Genomic DNA, 16,343 nt, shown 5'->3' with positions numbered 1-16,343 from the left:
GTCCTGTTATCATTCCCATTTACCAAATGAGGAAACTGAGGCCCAGTGAGATGTCAGAGGGTCATCTAATTTTCCTGGGTAGGTAGAGGGATTCTGAAACTATCCCACAGTCCAGCTTTTACCACCAGACCAGAACAGGGATGCATCTCTCCCTGGGAACCACCAGATGCAGCGATGAGCCTCATTACAAAATGCAGCTTGCCGCTTGGAACAGGCTTCCCGCCACCTGCGCGCCAAGGTCTCGTGCTCCTGCACGGGCACCGCGTTCCCAAGATGCTCCCAGAAACGCAGATCCCAACATGAGCCCCCACCCTGCCATTTTGGAGACGTGGAATGAAAGAGGTGCCCAGCCCGGCCAGCACGGGCATGTCCCCGTCTTGGTACCCGGTGTCACTAGGGAACTCAGGGATTTGTTTCAAACCTGGGGCCAGCGAGAAAGGCACAAACCCAGATAGAGGTATTTCCCATTTTCGTCTTTTTCTGCTAGAGGGCTCCCTTCCTTCTCCAGCTCCTTCCTGTATCTTTTAATATTCTTCACCATCAGGTCCTTCCGGGTCAGCTCATAGTGGTTCGGAAAATGGTTCACTATTTGATCGTCTGAGAGCCGATAGCCAGTTTCGACACTAAAAACGTTCCGGATGGTTTGTACACTCATCCTATAAGGGAAGCACAGAAGGGGTGTGCGGGGCACAAGCTCAGAGCGGGTCCACGTGGGGGCAGGGCTCGTCAAAGCTGGCGACGTTCCCTCCACCCCCAGCATGCGGGCCAGGAGACGCCTGGTCCAGTGCCACACAGGGTGGCGTCCAGTGACTGGCTGGGCCCGGAGCTGTTGGGGGGCAGGGGGGCTGTTCTCAGGCTCGTGGTGGACAGTTTCACTCCGCAGCGCAGAGGAGATGGTCCTAAATGCTTGTGGGTTCCAGGTACCCTGACTGCGGACGCCAACCCGATGAAAGGACTGCCTCCAGACTCTGAAATCAGCAAAATCATTTACCCGGTATTTTCACCCAATGTCAAGAAGGACAGGGACCATTTTAAATCAGAATCACAGGGTGATTTGAGGGCCCTGGGTCAGTACTTCGTGTTCATACAGAGACCTCTGATGGGCCAGAACTTGGATGAAATGAGGACGGGTGAAAGACAAAGGGGTTCCTTCTAATCTTCTAAGACAGCCAGTCTCCCTGCCACCCTCTCCGCCCTCCTTGCCCCACAGAGACGCAGGGAGGGAGCGGGAAGGACAGGACCGGCCCTCACTCTGGAACCATGGCCAGGGGCGAGGCGGGCTGTCTGTCAGTGGCTTGTTGCTCCTGGCCCCAATCCACTCCACTGGCCCCAGGCACCAACTACAGAGGGCTTCCAGCACCCAAAGCGTTTCTCTTGATTCTACAATCATGGGAATAATGGGAGTTTTAAAACGTTTTAGGAGGGAAGAGCTCGACCACATGCAAAAGCAGAGAAAAGTGCAGAGAGCCCTATTACTGGCGTCGCGGCTGCGGCCAGAGGCCAGCCTTGCTGTGGTCCTACCCCACCCACGCCCCACAGCGCCGACTTACTTGGGAGCGATTTCCAGACACAGCGTCCCACCCAAAATATTCCAGTCGGCATTTCTAATCGCTAAAGGCTCTTTTTTATATTATACTATATCCTACTTGATACTGTTATCATAACTAAAAACAGTCATTTCTGGTATCATCAAATATTCATTGGTGCTCTCACTTCCTTAGCTGTCTGAGGAATCTCACTTACGGCTTGTGCAAAGAGCCAGGCTCTTCTCTCTCCTGTGGCTCTTTCCATCTGTCTTCTCCCTCCTTTCTTCCTATGCTATTGATTTGTTGAAGACCCTGAGTCACCTGTCTTCCAGGGGAGCTCCAGGGGTCCTCCCACGTTCCTTACTCAGCATGGCTGCACGGGTGTCCCCTCCCTCCCTCCCAGTCCCCTCCCTCCCTCCCTCCCGGTCCCCTCCCACATGCTGCCGGTAAATCAGGAGTCAGACTGCAGACTGGGGAGCTGCAGGTCAATCTGGGGGCACATCTGCATTTGGACCGGCCACATTTAAGTGCTCATCAGTCCTGTGGTTAGTGGCTCCCATACAGGGCAAGCCCAGACCCTTACGTCATTAAGGGAGGCAAAACGGGTGTGTTTCTACACTGTCATTTCTCCTTTGTGTGTTAGCAGGAATATTTCTACAAGAAGTTCCCCTTCATCAACAGTCTGGATACTCAAAACATAGTTCATACAGAAAAGACGAACAAAATGTTTGTTTCTTTCCCTTTACCAGTTTGCAAAATATTGAGCTGTTTCCCTACCATCCTCAGGTCAGGTGATGGATAAGATATATTCTGGGTATCCAATACTGAAAAGCAAATGGCCCCATGTTAGCAACTTAAGACAATATCCACTAAATCCCATCTCGAGGTTTTGGGGACCAAGACGTGGGCCGGGGGGGCACCTGGGTTGCTCAGTCGTTAACCGTCTGCCTTCGGCTCACATCATGATCCCAGGGTCCTGGGATTGAGCCCCACATGGGGTTCCATGCTCAGCAGGAAGACTGCTTCTCCCTCTCCCACCTCCCCCTGCTTATATTCCGTCTCTCACTGTCTCTCTGTCAAATAAATAAAATCTTTAAAAAAAAAAAAAAGACTCGGGGCGGGGCTCAGTAGAGGATGCTTCTGCCCCCTGGCCCTGACTGGGGCCACCTGGAGGACACTCGGGGGTGTTCAGTGTATGATCCGACCTGGAACATCCAAGAAGGCTTCGTTCCTGCCTGGTACCTTGGCGGGCATGGCTACAATCGCCCCACACAAGCCTTATACATGGCTTCTCCAGCAAGATGGTCCCAGAAGTCAAGCTTGTCCCATGGCGGCTTGGGGCTCCCGCCAAGAGTTCCCATAAAGGAAGTGGAAGCTGCTAGTTTCTTAAGGCCTGGGCCCAGACACGTCTCACTTTGGCTTTGCTCTGGCCGAACATGTGGCAGAGGCGGTCGTGTGCCACTTGGAGACCAGCCCTGAAAGGCCTGCAGAGCTTCCAGCCTCCCTCCTGGCCCCTCGCCACCGCAGGAGAGCAAGCCCCCACTCGCCGGCCGCAGGGACGGGAGAGCTGTGTGGAGAGAAGCCGCTGTGCTCCTCGCCCAGGGCAGCCAAGAGCAGACAAGCCCCAGCTGACCTCCCCCAGGGGACCGCAGATGCACGGGGGAGCCCAGGCAGGATCAGCTCTAAAAGTACCACGGAGCCAAACCTATAAATGCTATCAAACGGTTGTTCAGAGCCCGTTTTGTGCTGTCTCGTTACACCCATCAGTTTGGCCCTCAGACAGCTCACGCACGCGCCCTGGGATAGCCACGCTTTCGTGTTACTCCTGCTTCCTGCCTGTATGCAAGCTGTGATCTCACTGTCATCGTATTTATTGTTACACAATTTTCCTAACTGCTTTAGAACTGTCAATTGTTTTATTTTTTGGTAACATTTTTTTTTTCCATAAAGATTTTATTTATTTATTTGACAGAGAGAGAGATCACAAGTAGGCAGAGAGGCAGGCGGGGGTGGGGATGGGGAAGCAGGCTCCCTGCTGAGCAGACAGCCCGATGCGGGGCTGGATCCCAGGACCCTGAGATCACGACCTGAGCTGAAGGCAGAGGCTTTAACCCACTGAGCCACCCAGGCGCCCCGTCACTTGCTTTAAAGGCTGCGCCATAATCCACCTGCTTAATGTGGGTACCTTTCCCTATAACCATTTAACATTCCACTGATGTCAATGTTTTACCCTAACCCATTGTTAAGACTTAATAGGACGCTTAGTGCTTAAAACAGGAGCTCTGAGGAGTTCAAATATCCAAAGTGACACAGTTCTACTCTTTTCTCTCTCTCTCGCTAAGACTAGCTCCAAAATATTTCTCATGTGGCGTGAAGAAGGGAAGGGAGACGCTCTGCACCCGCCCAAGCGTTGATTAATCACTGAGAGAAGCAGAAAGGACTGAGGGCTGGCTAAGCCCATGGCACGGAGCCGTGGGACACTAAAGCAGTAAGTTCAAAACACTTTTTTTTAATGACATTTCAAGATTTTATTTATTTGAGGGAGAGAGAGAGAGTGTGTGAGCGAGCACAAGTCGGGGGCAGGGGCAGAGCGAGAAGCAGACTGTCCACTGAGCAAGGAGCCCAACCAGGGGCTCGATCCCAGGACCCTAAGATCATGACCTGAGCCAAAGGCAGATGCTTAAAACTGAGCCACCCAGGCACCCTACAAAATGCTCTTACTCAGCCTTTCTTTCAGAGCTCCTCTGGAAGCAGGGCTCTGCCTGTTATTTCCTTCTGCCTCAGAGAAGAATATAAGCGTGACGCCAAAACACGCACGGCCGCTGCATTTCTCTACAAATGCTCTCTCTGCTGGCATTCCGTGCTCGCCAAGGGAAATTGGGTTTTGGTTTAAAGTACAGGTACCTTAAACTGCTACAGGAGCAAAGAGTCATCCCGGGGTGCCCGGGTAGCCTGGTCAGTAAGCGTCTGCCTTCAGCTCAGGTCATGATCTCAGGGTCCTGGGATCAAGCTCCATATTGGGCTCTCTGCTCAGCGGGGAGCCTGCTTCCCCCCCTCTCTGCCTGCCTCTCTGCCTACTTGTGATCTCCATCAAATAAATAAATAAAATCTTAAAAAAAAAAAAAAAGAAAGAAAGAAAAAGAAAGGGTCATCTCTCTACTTGCTGCGGGAGATGGAAGCTGGACGCCAGTGCACTCTGCACCCGGGCCAGCGCCAGGCTCTGGGAAGCCTGGGTAAGCCAGAAAAGGTCCTCACCGTCGTGAGGCTCGAGGTCACATGTAAAGAGGGCACAGGCGGGGAAACCACATTGGCTTCCTGACACAAGGGAAAGCAGGCTGGGGGGCTGGAGAGGCACCGGCGGCTTCCGGGGCAGGCAGCTCAGGTGCGCTGGTGCGTGAAGGACAGCGACAGCACACGCATATGAGGTGCCCGTCACAGCCCGTGCTCCGTGCTTTACTGAGTCATTCAAATTTCAAACAACCAGATTTGCAAAGAGAGGTTGAGTCCTTTGCTAATGGCCACAGAGACAGCCATGGGAGAGCCAGGGTGGGAAGCCAGGCATGACCTGTCTCCAGGGTCCAGACGTCTAAATGCCGGATGCATCGCCCCTCTCAAGGCTCGGCTGAGGGAGCAGAAAGCACAGCCGTTACACGCGTGTGGAAGCAAGAACGTCTTAGTAGGTCAACAGGCGAAAACATGCTGGCTGCCGCACCAGGGCGTGAGGGAGAAGGAAGCGGCTGGAAAGAGGCCGAGGAACATCTCTCGAGGCAGCAGAGGGGAGCTGGGCTCAGGGAAGGCGGATGCACAGGGTAAAAAAGCCTCCAGGGGTGCCTGCGTGGCTCAGTCCATTAAGTGTCTGCCTTTGGCTCAGGTCATGATCCCAGAGTCTTGGGATCAAGTCCCACGTCGGCTCCTTGCTCAGAGGAGAGCCTGTTTCTCCCTCTGCCTGCCGCTCCCCCTGCTTGCGCTCTCTCTCTCTGACAAATAAATAAAATCTTAAAAAAGAAAGAAAGAAAAAGCCTCCAGAGTCCCACCAGCCCGCCCTTCCTCAAAGATTCACGGGGGCAGGAGCTAAAGAGGGCTGGGGACGGCAGGGGCAACCGCAGGTGGCAGTTTGGGCACACAACCCTGCCCAAGGGTGGAGGCCGCCCCGAGGCAGGGAGCAGCCCAGCCATGGACAAGGGAGGACGCAGGACCTCACCCGGTGAAGGCGGGGAGGCAGGCGGGAGCAGGAGTCTAGGACAGCCCCTGTGTTTGCCACTGGGTGAAACACCACCAGGGAGTCCGTGCCGAACCCTGCTTCCCTGTTCCTCACGCCACTCGCTTCTCAGCTGTTGGTAACCAGTCCCACCGGCACTATTTGCGGTGAGAGGAAGCAAAGGGAGGCAGAGATCCCCCAGCGCTGGACAAAGGCACTGACTGAGAACGCCGACCGGAGGGGACTCCGGCTTCTCACCAAACCCCGGCCGTCTTAGCCATGCTGGCTTGTGAGGAAGCGTCCCGGGACGTCCGACGCCAGGCTGCCACACGGGAGTGCGGGAACACTCCGGGACGTGGACGAGCCAAGGGCATTCTTGTCGTATGCACCTAGGGGGCCTTGGGGTGGAAGATGTGTGATGGGAGGTGTCCCTTGGGCACACAGTCTGCGCTAGCATTCACCAGGCGACAAGAGGCCTTGGAAAAACAACTGGATCCTGCTTTCTCTACTTACCAGTAAAAGTTCCAATCTTCGTTTTCTGTCACTTGGATCCATCCTCTCTTTTCAAAGTTATTTATCAGCACGGACTTCTCGATATCAGTGACCCATTTCACTTTTCCTGCCATAATCCTGGAAGAGATCAACGTGTTAGAGGTTGGAAATGTCAACAGCAAGACACTATCCCTCACACACCCCAAGCTCCCCCAACACGGGCTGTGGTTCTCGGCCATCTGGCAGAGACATCTGGCCATGTCTTTTGTTGTCACAGCTGGGGACACGGATGCCTCGATGCTGCCCGACACCCTATGGCGTATGGGACGCCCCCTCCCCCACAGCAAGTCACCCAAGCCAAAATGTCAACGGTGCCAAGACTAAGAAAGTCTGGCCTGCGGGGGGGTGGGAGGGTGGGGGGGGAGGCAACAGTGAGAGTCACCACCCGATGGGTGTCGCCATGGCGACAGGAGCCACCAGGCAGAGGTAGCACCTGGGCTGTGAGACCTGAGGCGGGAGGTGGCCCTCGCGGGGTGGCTGGGGGAGACTGCCCTCAGTAGACGGCCCTGGAGCTGGCTTCCGGAGGCTGGGTGGGAGCATGTCCCAACAGGAGCACCTCCCACCCTGTCCAGCGCTGCTACCTCCCTGCTTCCTCCCCGGCCCTGCTCCATCTCACTCTCTGTAAGCGCAGGTGACCTTTATCTGACCACATCACTGCCTTTTACTAGCCTCCATGGCTTCCCAGCTTTTAAGATCTGCAGACCCTCAGCCCTCACCTGTTTCTCCTTCACGTGCTATGTTCTTGCCACACTGGACTTTTCTGCCCACACTCTGCCTCAGGGCCTTGGCATGTGCTGGGTGTCTGTGCCTGTGGCACTCCCCCCCTCCCCCCCGCCTGGCAAAGCTGCTGCCCACTCATCGACCAGCGTAAGTGGATGTCACTCCCTCCACAAAGCCTCCCTGACTCCAGACCTGGTTCAGGGCCACTCGGTACTCCTGCACTCCTGGCCCTGCAAGAGGACAGGCAGCTGGCTTTCTTCTTTGCTGCTTTGGGCCCAGAGTCTAGCCCTGTACCTGGCATGTGACAGACACCCAATCAGACTGACTGACTGTGGCCCCAGGTCTGTCAGCACCACTGTGTGACTTGGAGAAAGTTAAAAGAGGAGACCTGGGTCTGCCTTGCCTCGGGAAAGGGAGAGGGAAGACAATTCCGTGGAGCTTTCACACAAAATCAGCCCACTGCCTCCTCACCCTGCCCAGCAGTGGCAGTGTCACAGAGCTGGGACTTGAGTTCAAGGGCCAGTTCTGAATCTCACAAGCTGTGCGACTCTGGGCAAGTTACTTAACCTCTCTGAACTTCTGTTTCCTTCTCTCTATGAACAGCATGTACCCATCTCACAGGGCTATAGTGAGGATGAAATGAGTGAACAGGGGAACAGTGCGCAGCATGTAAAAAACACTCAGGAGGTATCTGGTGGTACTGCTGCCATCGTCACCACTTTACGGATTTGGACGCTGAGGCTCAAAGGTTAAGAGCCCCTATAAGAATCAGACTGAAGGGAGCCATGGAGCCCTGACTTGAGCCCACGGTGACCCTATTCTGATGTGCCACCTCTTTTCACACAGTCTGCTGTCCCCCCCGCTCTGAACATGGGCTTCATCAGGATGTCCATGCCCCCCGGGGTCAAGGTAAGAAATGCACGAAACTGCCCTCTGCAACACGAGAAGCTGCCCTGTGATGATAGGAGGCTGTTACCGTGGAAAGTCAGCAGCCGCCGCACAGAAACGCTGGCAGAGGCAGCACGGGAGCGGAATCCCCGCGCGCTGTGACCCCACACCCCTCCCTGGGCCAACCCCAGCCAGTGTCCAAAGCCCTGGCGAGTTTACGCTCTCCCCAACTTCAGCCCTCACAGCCCAGCAGCCCAATCCTGCTCCAACTCTGCCCCCTAGAGTCCAACCGCAGACTTGGGATTGTGGGGAGAACCATTCCCCAGGCAGGCAATGACGGCCCCAACACCACCCCTCATATCTCAGTGCGCTGCCACCTGGCACAGGTGCTGACCCGCAACCCGCCTGGGGGTGACCCAGCAGGGTCATTGATGGGGCCATGTTGGAACAGTCAGAAAACGCTTCCCAGGTGTGATCCCCAAACCCCATAAAGCAGACTGGGCACATATTCTCATCCTCACTTTATGGAGCAGGACACGGAGCCTCGGAGGTCAGGCTTTCTCGCCACCCCACCCACCACTTCCACAGGGCGCCAAGGAAAACCAGCCTCTCAGGCCGGACCCACCATAGGGACTCCTGGAGCCAACAGGCACGGCCAAGTTCGCTTCAGCTTCGGGGCTTGCTGCTTGGGGTTTGTACCTACAACAAAATGAACACACGGGCAAAATGTACACAGCCCAGGACCGAGAGACCGTCTGTGAACACGGCAAAACCGTGTCTTCTGCTGAACAAGAGCATGCCACGAGCTGTCTTGAGGGTCTTTTCTTATTGTGATACATTTTTCTGGATTCTCTTACTTCTTGACTCCGGTGGGACTTTCTGGGCCACCCTGCCACTCCACTTCACACGCCCCCTGCTCCGGCCCAGCACCCACCTCCCTGCTGCTCCCACCCAGGGCTTCTCACCCAGCTCCGCTGATCCCAAAGCTGCAGGCCAAAGGCCACCTCCCCCAGGGAGCCATTCTCGTCACCTTTTCCCTCCACCGAACCACCCAGCCTTCCCTATATGTCTCCTGCCATCTTTGTTGGCACACAGAACTTCCTACCTTGCCTTTCTGGTCTTTGTTTACCTTCCTTCTAGAGGAAAGTAAGGTGAGGAGAGGACTCTCTTAGTCCCCTGCTTCCTTCTCATCCCCCCGATTCTTTCTAGACTTAGGTGTGAGCATTTGCAATAACGTTCACAGCGCATGTGGCAGGCCCCACTGTCTCCAGCACCCAGCCGTCCGGCACACGGGGAGGGGGGGCAAACAGTGCCTACTCCTCATGAAAGTGAGGGAACAGACACATTCCCAAGGGTCAGTCCTTTGAATCTGACTCTGTTTTCAAGAGTTACTTTCCTGTAAATATTATGGGTTGGAACTGTATCCCCAAAAAAGATATGTTGAGGGGTGCCTGGCTGGCTCAGTCAGTAGAGCATGTGACTCTTGATCTCAGGGTTATGAGTTCAAGTCCCACATTTGGCATAGAGATTACTTAAAAAAAAAAAAAAAAAGGAAGTCTGGATGCAGGGACACATAGACACACAGGGAAGATGGTCACATGAACATGAAAACAGAGATGAGAGCTGCGCAGCCACAGCCCAAGAAAAGTCTGGGTCCACCACAGACTGGAAGAGACCAGGATCCTGCCCAGAATCTTCGGGAAGAGCACGGCTCTGCCAGCACCTTGATTTCAGACATCCGGCCTCACTGAGCCACTCACTTCATGACACTTTCAAAGTACAGCCCAGGAAACGAACTCGAGATATAGCCATCCCAGGCACTTGAAGAAAAAGGAAATTTACACCTATAAAGAGTTTTAAGTATATATGTGGGAGACAGCAGAGTAAAGTGATGTGCAAAAGGACAAAACAGTTGGGGTGCCTGGGTGGCTCAGTGGGTTAAGCCTCTGCTTTCGGCTCAGGTCATGATCTCAGGGACCTGGGATCAAGCCCCAAATCGGGCTCTCTGCTCAGCAGGGAGCCTGCTTCCCCCTCTCTCTGCCTGGCTCTCTGCCTACTTGTGATCTCTTTCACACTGTCAAATAAATACACAAATAAATCTTAAAAAAATAAAAAAGGACAAAACATTTATCTATAGTTAACAAAAAAAGAAGAAAAAGAAAGAAATGAACTAAGGCCACCTCTCCTTTAAAGAGACATGGGACCTCTTTCCAGAAATGCACCAAACCAGCATGATAACCACCACTGGGAACCAATGACAAGGCAGCCTCAGCAGAGCCAAAGGAGGGACAGCAGTTCCCCCGCACCTGAGGCTCGGGCACTCGGTTCACTTCCCGCGCTCACACATTCATGGGGACTCGCGAGTTTTCTTGGGGCCTCCATTTTCCCCATGAAGAAAATGCGAATGAGAGCCCCAGGGCTTTGGCAGGATGGCTGAGATTACTGGGAGGTCGGGCGGGTGTGCTTGCGGCACACCACAGTTCACTGAGTTTGAAACGAGCGCACCCGCTTTCCCCGAAGGTTCCTGACGCTCTCCCCGATTCAGCCCTGCACGCTCTTCCACTTCAGGCCCTACTTACAGTGGGTGGGCCGGACTCCTGGCCAGGTGCTGGAGGTCAGCCCTGCCCTCACGGAGGAAGTAACTCGATATTTACTTTATCACCCAAAACAACAGCCACGACTTCTATGAAGCGCCAGGATCCACCGGGCACAGGGCCGGGCACTCTGTACGCGTGCTTCTCTACTTCCTCTGTCCCTCGGGCTCACACGCTGCTGGGAGGCAGGTGTTCATTCTTCCCGTTTACACACGGAGAAAGTAGGGCTCAAAGAGTAGCAGGCAGGGGCGCCTGGGTGGCTCAGTGGGTTAAAGCCTCTGCCTTCGGCTCGGGTCCTGGTCCCGGGATCCTGGGATCGAGCCCCACGTCAGGCTCTCTGCTCGGTGGGGAGCCTGCTTCCCCCCCCCACCCCCGCCTGCCTCTCTGCCTACTTGCGATCTGTCTGTCAAATAAATAAATAAAATCTAAAAAAAAAAAAAAAAAGAAAAAGAGTAGCAGACAGAGCACAGACTGCAGCCTGTGGATGCCATGCTTCCTCCCCTCCCCACTCTTTCAACTGTCCCTTTACCCCACAGGGCAGGGGGTGGGTGGACTGGTCTCTGTCCCTCAACACCCAGCCAGGGCCAGCCACAGTCAGGGGGCTCAGAAATGGTGTGCAGAACAGACAAAGGAACCCGCTGGCCACAGAAGCCAGGGCTGACTCCTTCCCAACCCTAAGAAATACGAAGGCCCTTCCCTTAGAAAAATCAATAAAGAAATACCAGATGTCAGACAGTTCTCCTGTTACTTCCTCCTAAAACAGGAAAGAAAAATAAGTGAGGTTAGCAGGACCGTGTAATGAACTTGGTAGGTAACGACTATAGTGGGGTTCACATGAACTGAACGTGAAGCCACTGGTCAGCTACTTTCCACACTGAGCCCCACAGGAAGGGATAAAGACGATGTGGTATATATATGCAACGGAATGATTACTCTGCCATCAAAAAGAATGAAATCTTGCCATTTACAACAACGTGGATGGACTAGAGGGTATTATGCTAAGCAAAAGTCAAAGAAGGACAAACTACATGATTTCACCCGTATGTGGAATTTAAGAAACAAAGCGGGTGAACATACGGGAGTGGGTAGAAAGACAGAGGGAAACAAACCATAAGTGACTCTTAACTGTGGAGAACATAGAGGGTTGCGGAGGTGGGTGGGGGATGGGCTGGATGAGTGATGAGGATGAAGGAGGGTACCTGTTGTGATCAGCACCGGGTGCTGTATGTAACTGACGAACCACAGAATTCTACTCCTGAACCTGATATCGCACCATATGTTAACTAGAATTTAAATAAAAAATTGAAAAAAAAATTTAAAAACCCAAACTGAGCATCATAAAACCTAACCCAGAGAAACAGAGTTAGGTGTGTGCTGATCTTTGTGCTGGCTGTGCTCGAATCCCAGTGGGCTGTCCCCACCTGAGGTTCGCCAGCCGGGGAAAGGCATTCTAGAGGCAGGCAGTTAGCTATGTTCAGAAAGTGATGTGGGTCCCTCTGCCGGGGCCGGTGGGCAGGACCTTCAAAAGCTTGAGGACAGGTTTCCACAGGGACGTCCCTGGGTGTCTGAGCTTCGACAGCCCAACTTCTCACCCACCCGCTGACAGCCACCCTGCGCAGGGACCACTACCGGAGACGCGAGCACCTGAATGAGGTGCTTGTGGACAGTCCCGATCCAGGGAGGCGAGAGAGTCATTTCACAAGCTGGAAGCCCCGGCAGCAAGGTGCTTTCACAATCCAGCAAAGCTCAGCTGTGGTCCTGGGGGGGGGCGGTGACTCTTAATCCCGCCAGCAGCAAATGGTGCCAGATCTACTCCAGAAGATTCCAGATCTGTCTATGCCTCTCCCCAGCGTCCCCATGACCCTGGACGACCACAGCAGGCTCCACTGGTTTCCTTAGCACCACCACCCCATGGCACCCATGCTCTGCCTAGCAGAGTGACCCTCTCACACGCACAAAGCAAATAAAGTCATCCTGCTCACAAGCCTCCAGGAGCTTCCATTAGCCCCAGAAAACAACCATCACCTACAACCAACTACAAAGTGGACCCCATGTGATCTGGGCTCCCCATTACCTCTCAAGCTTTGTCTCCAGCACCCCTCTCCATCAGCCCTCTGCAGCCCTGGGCCGCCTTTCAGCTCCTCACACCCACCAAGCTGCAGCCTGTCTCAAGGCTTTGCTCTCCCCCACATCTGGCCCCTTCTCGAAGGTCAACTCTTCAGAGTGACTTTCACAACGATAATCTCAATGCCCCCACTCATCACACTTTACTTCTCTGTGGCCGTCAGGCTGCACACGACTGTTTAGTCCAGGGCCCACAAACCCACCGCACCAGCATCACCTGGAGCTTGTTAACCCACTGGGCACCTGGGTGGCTCAGTGGGTTAAGCCTCTGCCTTTGGCTCAGGTCATGGTCTCAATGTCCTGGGATGGAGCCCAGTATCAGGCTCTCTGCTCAGCAGGGAGCCTGCTTCCCTCTCCCTCTCTGCCTGCCTCCCTGCCTACTTGTGATCTCTCTCTCTGTCTGTCAAATAAATAAATAAATACAATCTTTAAAAAGAAATAAAGAAAAAAGAAATAGAAGTTCTTGGGCACCTGGCACCTGGGTGGCTCAGTCGGTGAAGCTTCCGCCTTCAGCTCAGGTCATGATCCCAGGGTCCTGGAATCGAATACTGCATTGGGCTCCCAGCTCGGCAGGGAGCTTGCTTCTCCCTCTCCTCCCTGCTCTCTCTCACTGTCTCTGTCTCTCTCAACTAAATAAATAAAATCTTAAAAAAGAAAGAAAGAAAGAAAGAAAGAAAGAAAGAAAGAAAGAAAGAAAGAAAACAAATTCTTACACTTCCCCCAACCCCTACACAGATGCGCACACTTGGACTCCTTGGGAGCAGGCCCAGGAATCTGTATCTGAACAAGCTCTCAGGTGAGATCCCTACCCTTGCCCAAGTTTGAGAAGAACTGGTCTAGTTCACATATTTGGTTCCCTGGTGATTACCTGTCGTTGACACACATATCTCACGTCAGGAGAGCAGAAGTGTTGTTCTCAATCATTGCCTACTCAACGCCCAGCATCCAGAACAGCGTCTAATAATAGCAGGTGCTAAATCAATATTTGATGAATTAGCAAAAATAAAGAGGTGAATTCCCTTCCATCATGCAATCAAACAAGCCAAGCAGTGCTCAGGCACAGCCCAGCCCTTCAGAGGCTGGCAGACCCGCAGGCAGGAGAAAATGGTAAACAAACACCCCCAGACGTTCACACTTTTTCCAGAGGCTTGAATTAGGAGATCTGGAGTTTAGCAGATCTCCATGGAGTGAGGGAACATCTCAGGGAATATCCGTATCCCCAACCCCAGGAGGACAGAACTTTGCGAAAAGGCCTTTCATTTCCCTGAGTTATCATTACTCCCTGACAAAAGCCAGGCCAACCTTTCAGGAGAAACAGCAAGCAGAGGGAAGAAATTATATTCATAGAATGAATGCACTTTTCTGGGTCCAGCCATAAAAAACGGGAGGCTCCTCCGTCCCCAAACCCACTACGCAAACACTTTGGTCACTATCACTTTCAACAAAGTCCCAACGAGGTCAGGATTCTAGGGCGTTTCGATTCCTTTCCAGCTAGTCTTCCTGGAAAAGGAAAAAATACCATCTTTAAAGAAAATAATCAATAGTGTAAACGACGACTTCGAAACAGCTGGATGGCCCCTTTCTAGCTCCGCACGCCCCTGGGAGACAGTGCCGTGTTCTACAGCAACCACTTAGCAGGGCTTGTAATGCCTTGGGCACAGGGCAAGACCAATCTTTTTGTAACTGCCACAAACCAGCACTGAAATGTGCTCAGTACAATATTTCCGTGAACAAAGAGCCTCTCTGCAAACCCTAACCTGCTTACAACAATGAGATTCTTTTACTTCTAGAACGAGTTCCCTGTAATGCCCCGGCTACTCTATGGGGTGCTCGGCTACCTCCGCCTCCCACCCTCTTGGACTGACAAACAGGGAGGAGAAATGCTCAGGTCCAATCCAGCACAGGAGGGCAGGCAGGGCGGGGGACACGAATCCATCTCCTAACCAGCGCTGTCACCACAGGTCCCCCGCCCCCTGCAAAAGATGCGGGAGAAACAACACAGACTGCAAACGAATGGGAAAAGCCTAAACGATAAAATTCTGGGATAGCCAATATGAATCAGAATGCAATTACAACGACCGGGCAGCACAGGGAAAGTCACAGGAGCTCGGAGGAAAAGCGGGGGCACAGGGGTCAGCGCAGGCTTCCGGGAGGACGCGGGTCCGGCAAGCAGCCCCTAAACAAACAACACGTCCCCGGCCGCGGAGACCTGGGCGCTCAGACCCGCTCGCGCATGCGTACTCGTCCACCAGGGCCGGCCACACCCTCGTCCGGGGTTGCGGCCTCGGCGGCGGGGCCTCACCTGTGGGCGCAGAGCCCGGAGGAGCGCGGAGCAGCGCGCAGCTGGGCGGCCCCGCGCCGTGCCCCGGCCCCGCCTCCAGCCCCACTCCGGCGCCGGCAGGAGGACGCCACTCGCAGCCCCGCGGACCGGCCCGCCGCGCGCCCAGCTGTACTTCCGGGGCGGCGCTCTGGCAACCGAAGACGCCGCCGCGGGCGCCGCGACTGCTTCCGGGGTCACATTTTCCTGGCTCGTCTGTAGGCCCCCAGCTAGGGGGGGCATCCTACGAAGAGGAAGACGGTCCATCGCCGGGAGGCTCGCAGCCTTCAGGACCCAAAAAAGAGGTCGAGAAAGGTCGAGGCGCGAGGTCGAGCCTGACAGTGGGAGGCAGAGCCATGTGAGGAATTGGGCCCCGGGTCTGGAGCGCCCTTGGTCTCCTCTGCTGCTCAGCTTCCCAGTCTGCAAGGTTGGGACTGCAGGTAGCGCCGACCTCGCAGGGTCGAGTGTCCTTAGGTGTCATCCTGTGCCCAAGTCGTACTAATCAGTAAATGTAAAGTCAGTACTCAAAGGTCCCCTCATTCATGCTCAGTGCCCTCTGAGCATGGGGCTGATTTAGTTTCTGAAACTATATTTTGTAAACTCTCTGTTAGGAAGAGGCAGCGCGGCCTCGTGAGCAATTTAAAACCGGGGTCAGACCTGGATTGCATCCTCGCTCCAAAATCACGGCTATGTGGCTTTAGGCAGGTCGCTTCCCTATCTGAGCCTCAGTTTTCTTTTCTATAAATGGGAATAACAGCACTAATATTAAAGGGTTGTTAGGAAGATTATTAAAAAAAAAAAAGAAAGAAAGAAAGAAAGAAAAAAGAGAAAAGAAAAGAAAGAAAAGGCGGGACGCCTGGGTGGCTCAGTTGCTGAAGCAACTCCCTTTGGTTGGGGTCATGATTCCAGGGTCGTTTGCTCGAGGCCCCCATCAAGTCCCCCAATCAGGCTCTCTGCTAAAAGATAAATAAAATCTTTAAAAAAAAAAAATAGCAGGTGGTATAGCACATAATAGTTGCTCAAATTGTTGAAATAATTCAAAATAAAAGCATGTATTCCAGATGTTTGTCAGCCACACAAGTGCACTTAGAAGCGGCACGAAAAAGGAGAAACAGAATTTTACAACCCTGCTCCGATATGTTCTAGCTGCTTGGGCATCCACACAGCCCAGTCTCTCAATTACAGTTTCTCCCCAGAGATACAGAAGTAATGATCATCTCTCAGGGGCAGAAACGATTTTAAATTCCTGGTGGCTAGCACCTAGGAAAGTGTATGTTTTACCCCAACCTTGTGTATACTTGTGTAGCATATGTGCCATTCCAAAGAGTGTCGCCAGCAGCCAAAATACCAGAAGGCTTGATGACAACCACTGCCGAGAGATCAACAGAGAAGAGAAAAAAAAAAAAAAAATGTGACCAATGTGA

At 53.5% G+C, this 16,343-nt stretch overlaps 1 protein-coding gene across 3 annotated transcripts in view; it reads right to left on the bottom strand.

The window, feature by feature from the left end:
* TTLL1 (tubulin tyrosine ligase like 1) overlaps positions 1–15,037 on the bottom strand; it is a 30,170-nt gene extending 15,133 nt beyond the window's left edge. The window contains exons 1-5 of one of the 3 annotated variants that reach the window (XM_032882832.1): positions 14,905–15,037; positions 11,201–11,232; positions 8,510–8,583; positions 6,238–6,354; positions 448–656 (exon numbers count right to left, since the gene is read on the bottom strand). In XM_032882832.1, coding sequence (XP_032738723.1) covers positions 448–656; positions 6,238–6,350 — 322 coding nt within the window. In that variant the 5' untranslated portion in view covers positions 6,351–6,354; positions 8,510–8,583; positions 11,201–11,232; positions 14,905–15,037. The remainder of the gene's footprint in view (positions 1–447; positions 657–6,237; positions 6,355–8,509; positions 8,584–11,200; positions 11,233–14,904) is intronic. The other 2 variants (XM_032882833.1, XM_032882834.1) reach the window with 2 other exon arrangements.
* Between the last annotated feature and the right edge of the window lie 1,306 nt (positions 15,038–16,343).

This window comes from Lontra canadensis, unplaced genomic scaffold, assembly GCF_010015895.1.
Source record: "Lontra canadensis isolate GAN:19392208 unplaced genomic scaffold, GSC_riverotter_1.0 scaffold84, whole genome shotgun sequence".
Lineage (NCBI taxonomy): Eukaryota > Metazoa > Chordata > Mammalia > Carnivora > Mustelidae > Lontra > Lontra canadensis.
The sequence above is the reverse complement of the archived record's forward strand: the minus strand, read 5'-3'. Positions and strand labels throughout refer to the sequence as shown.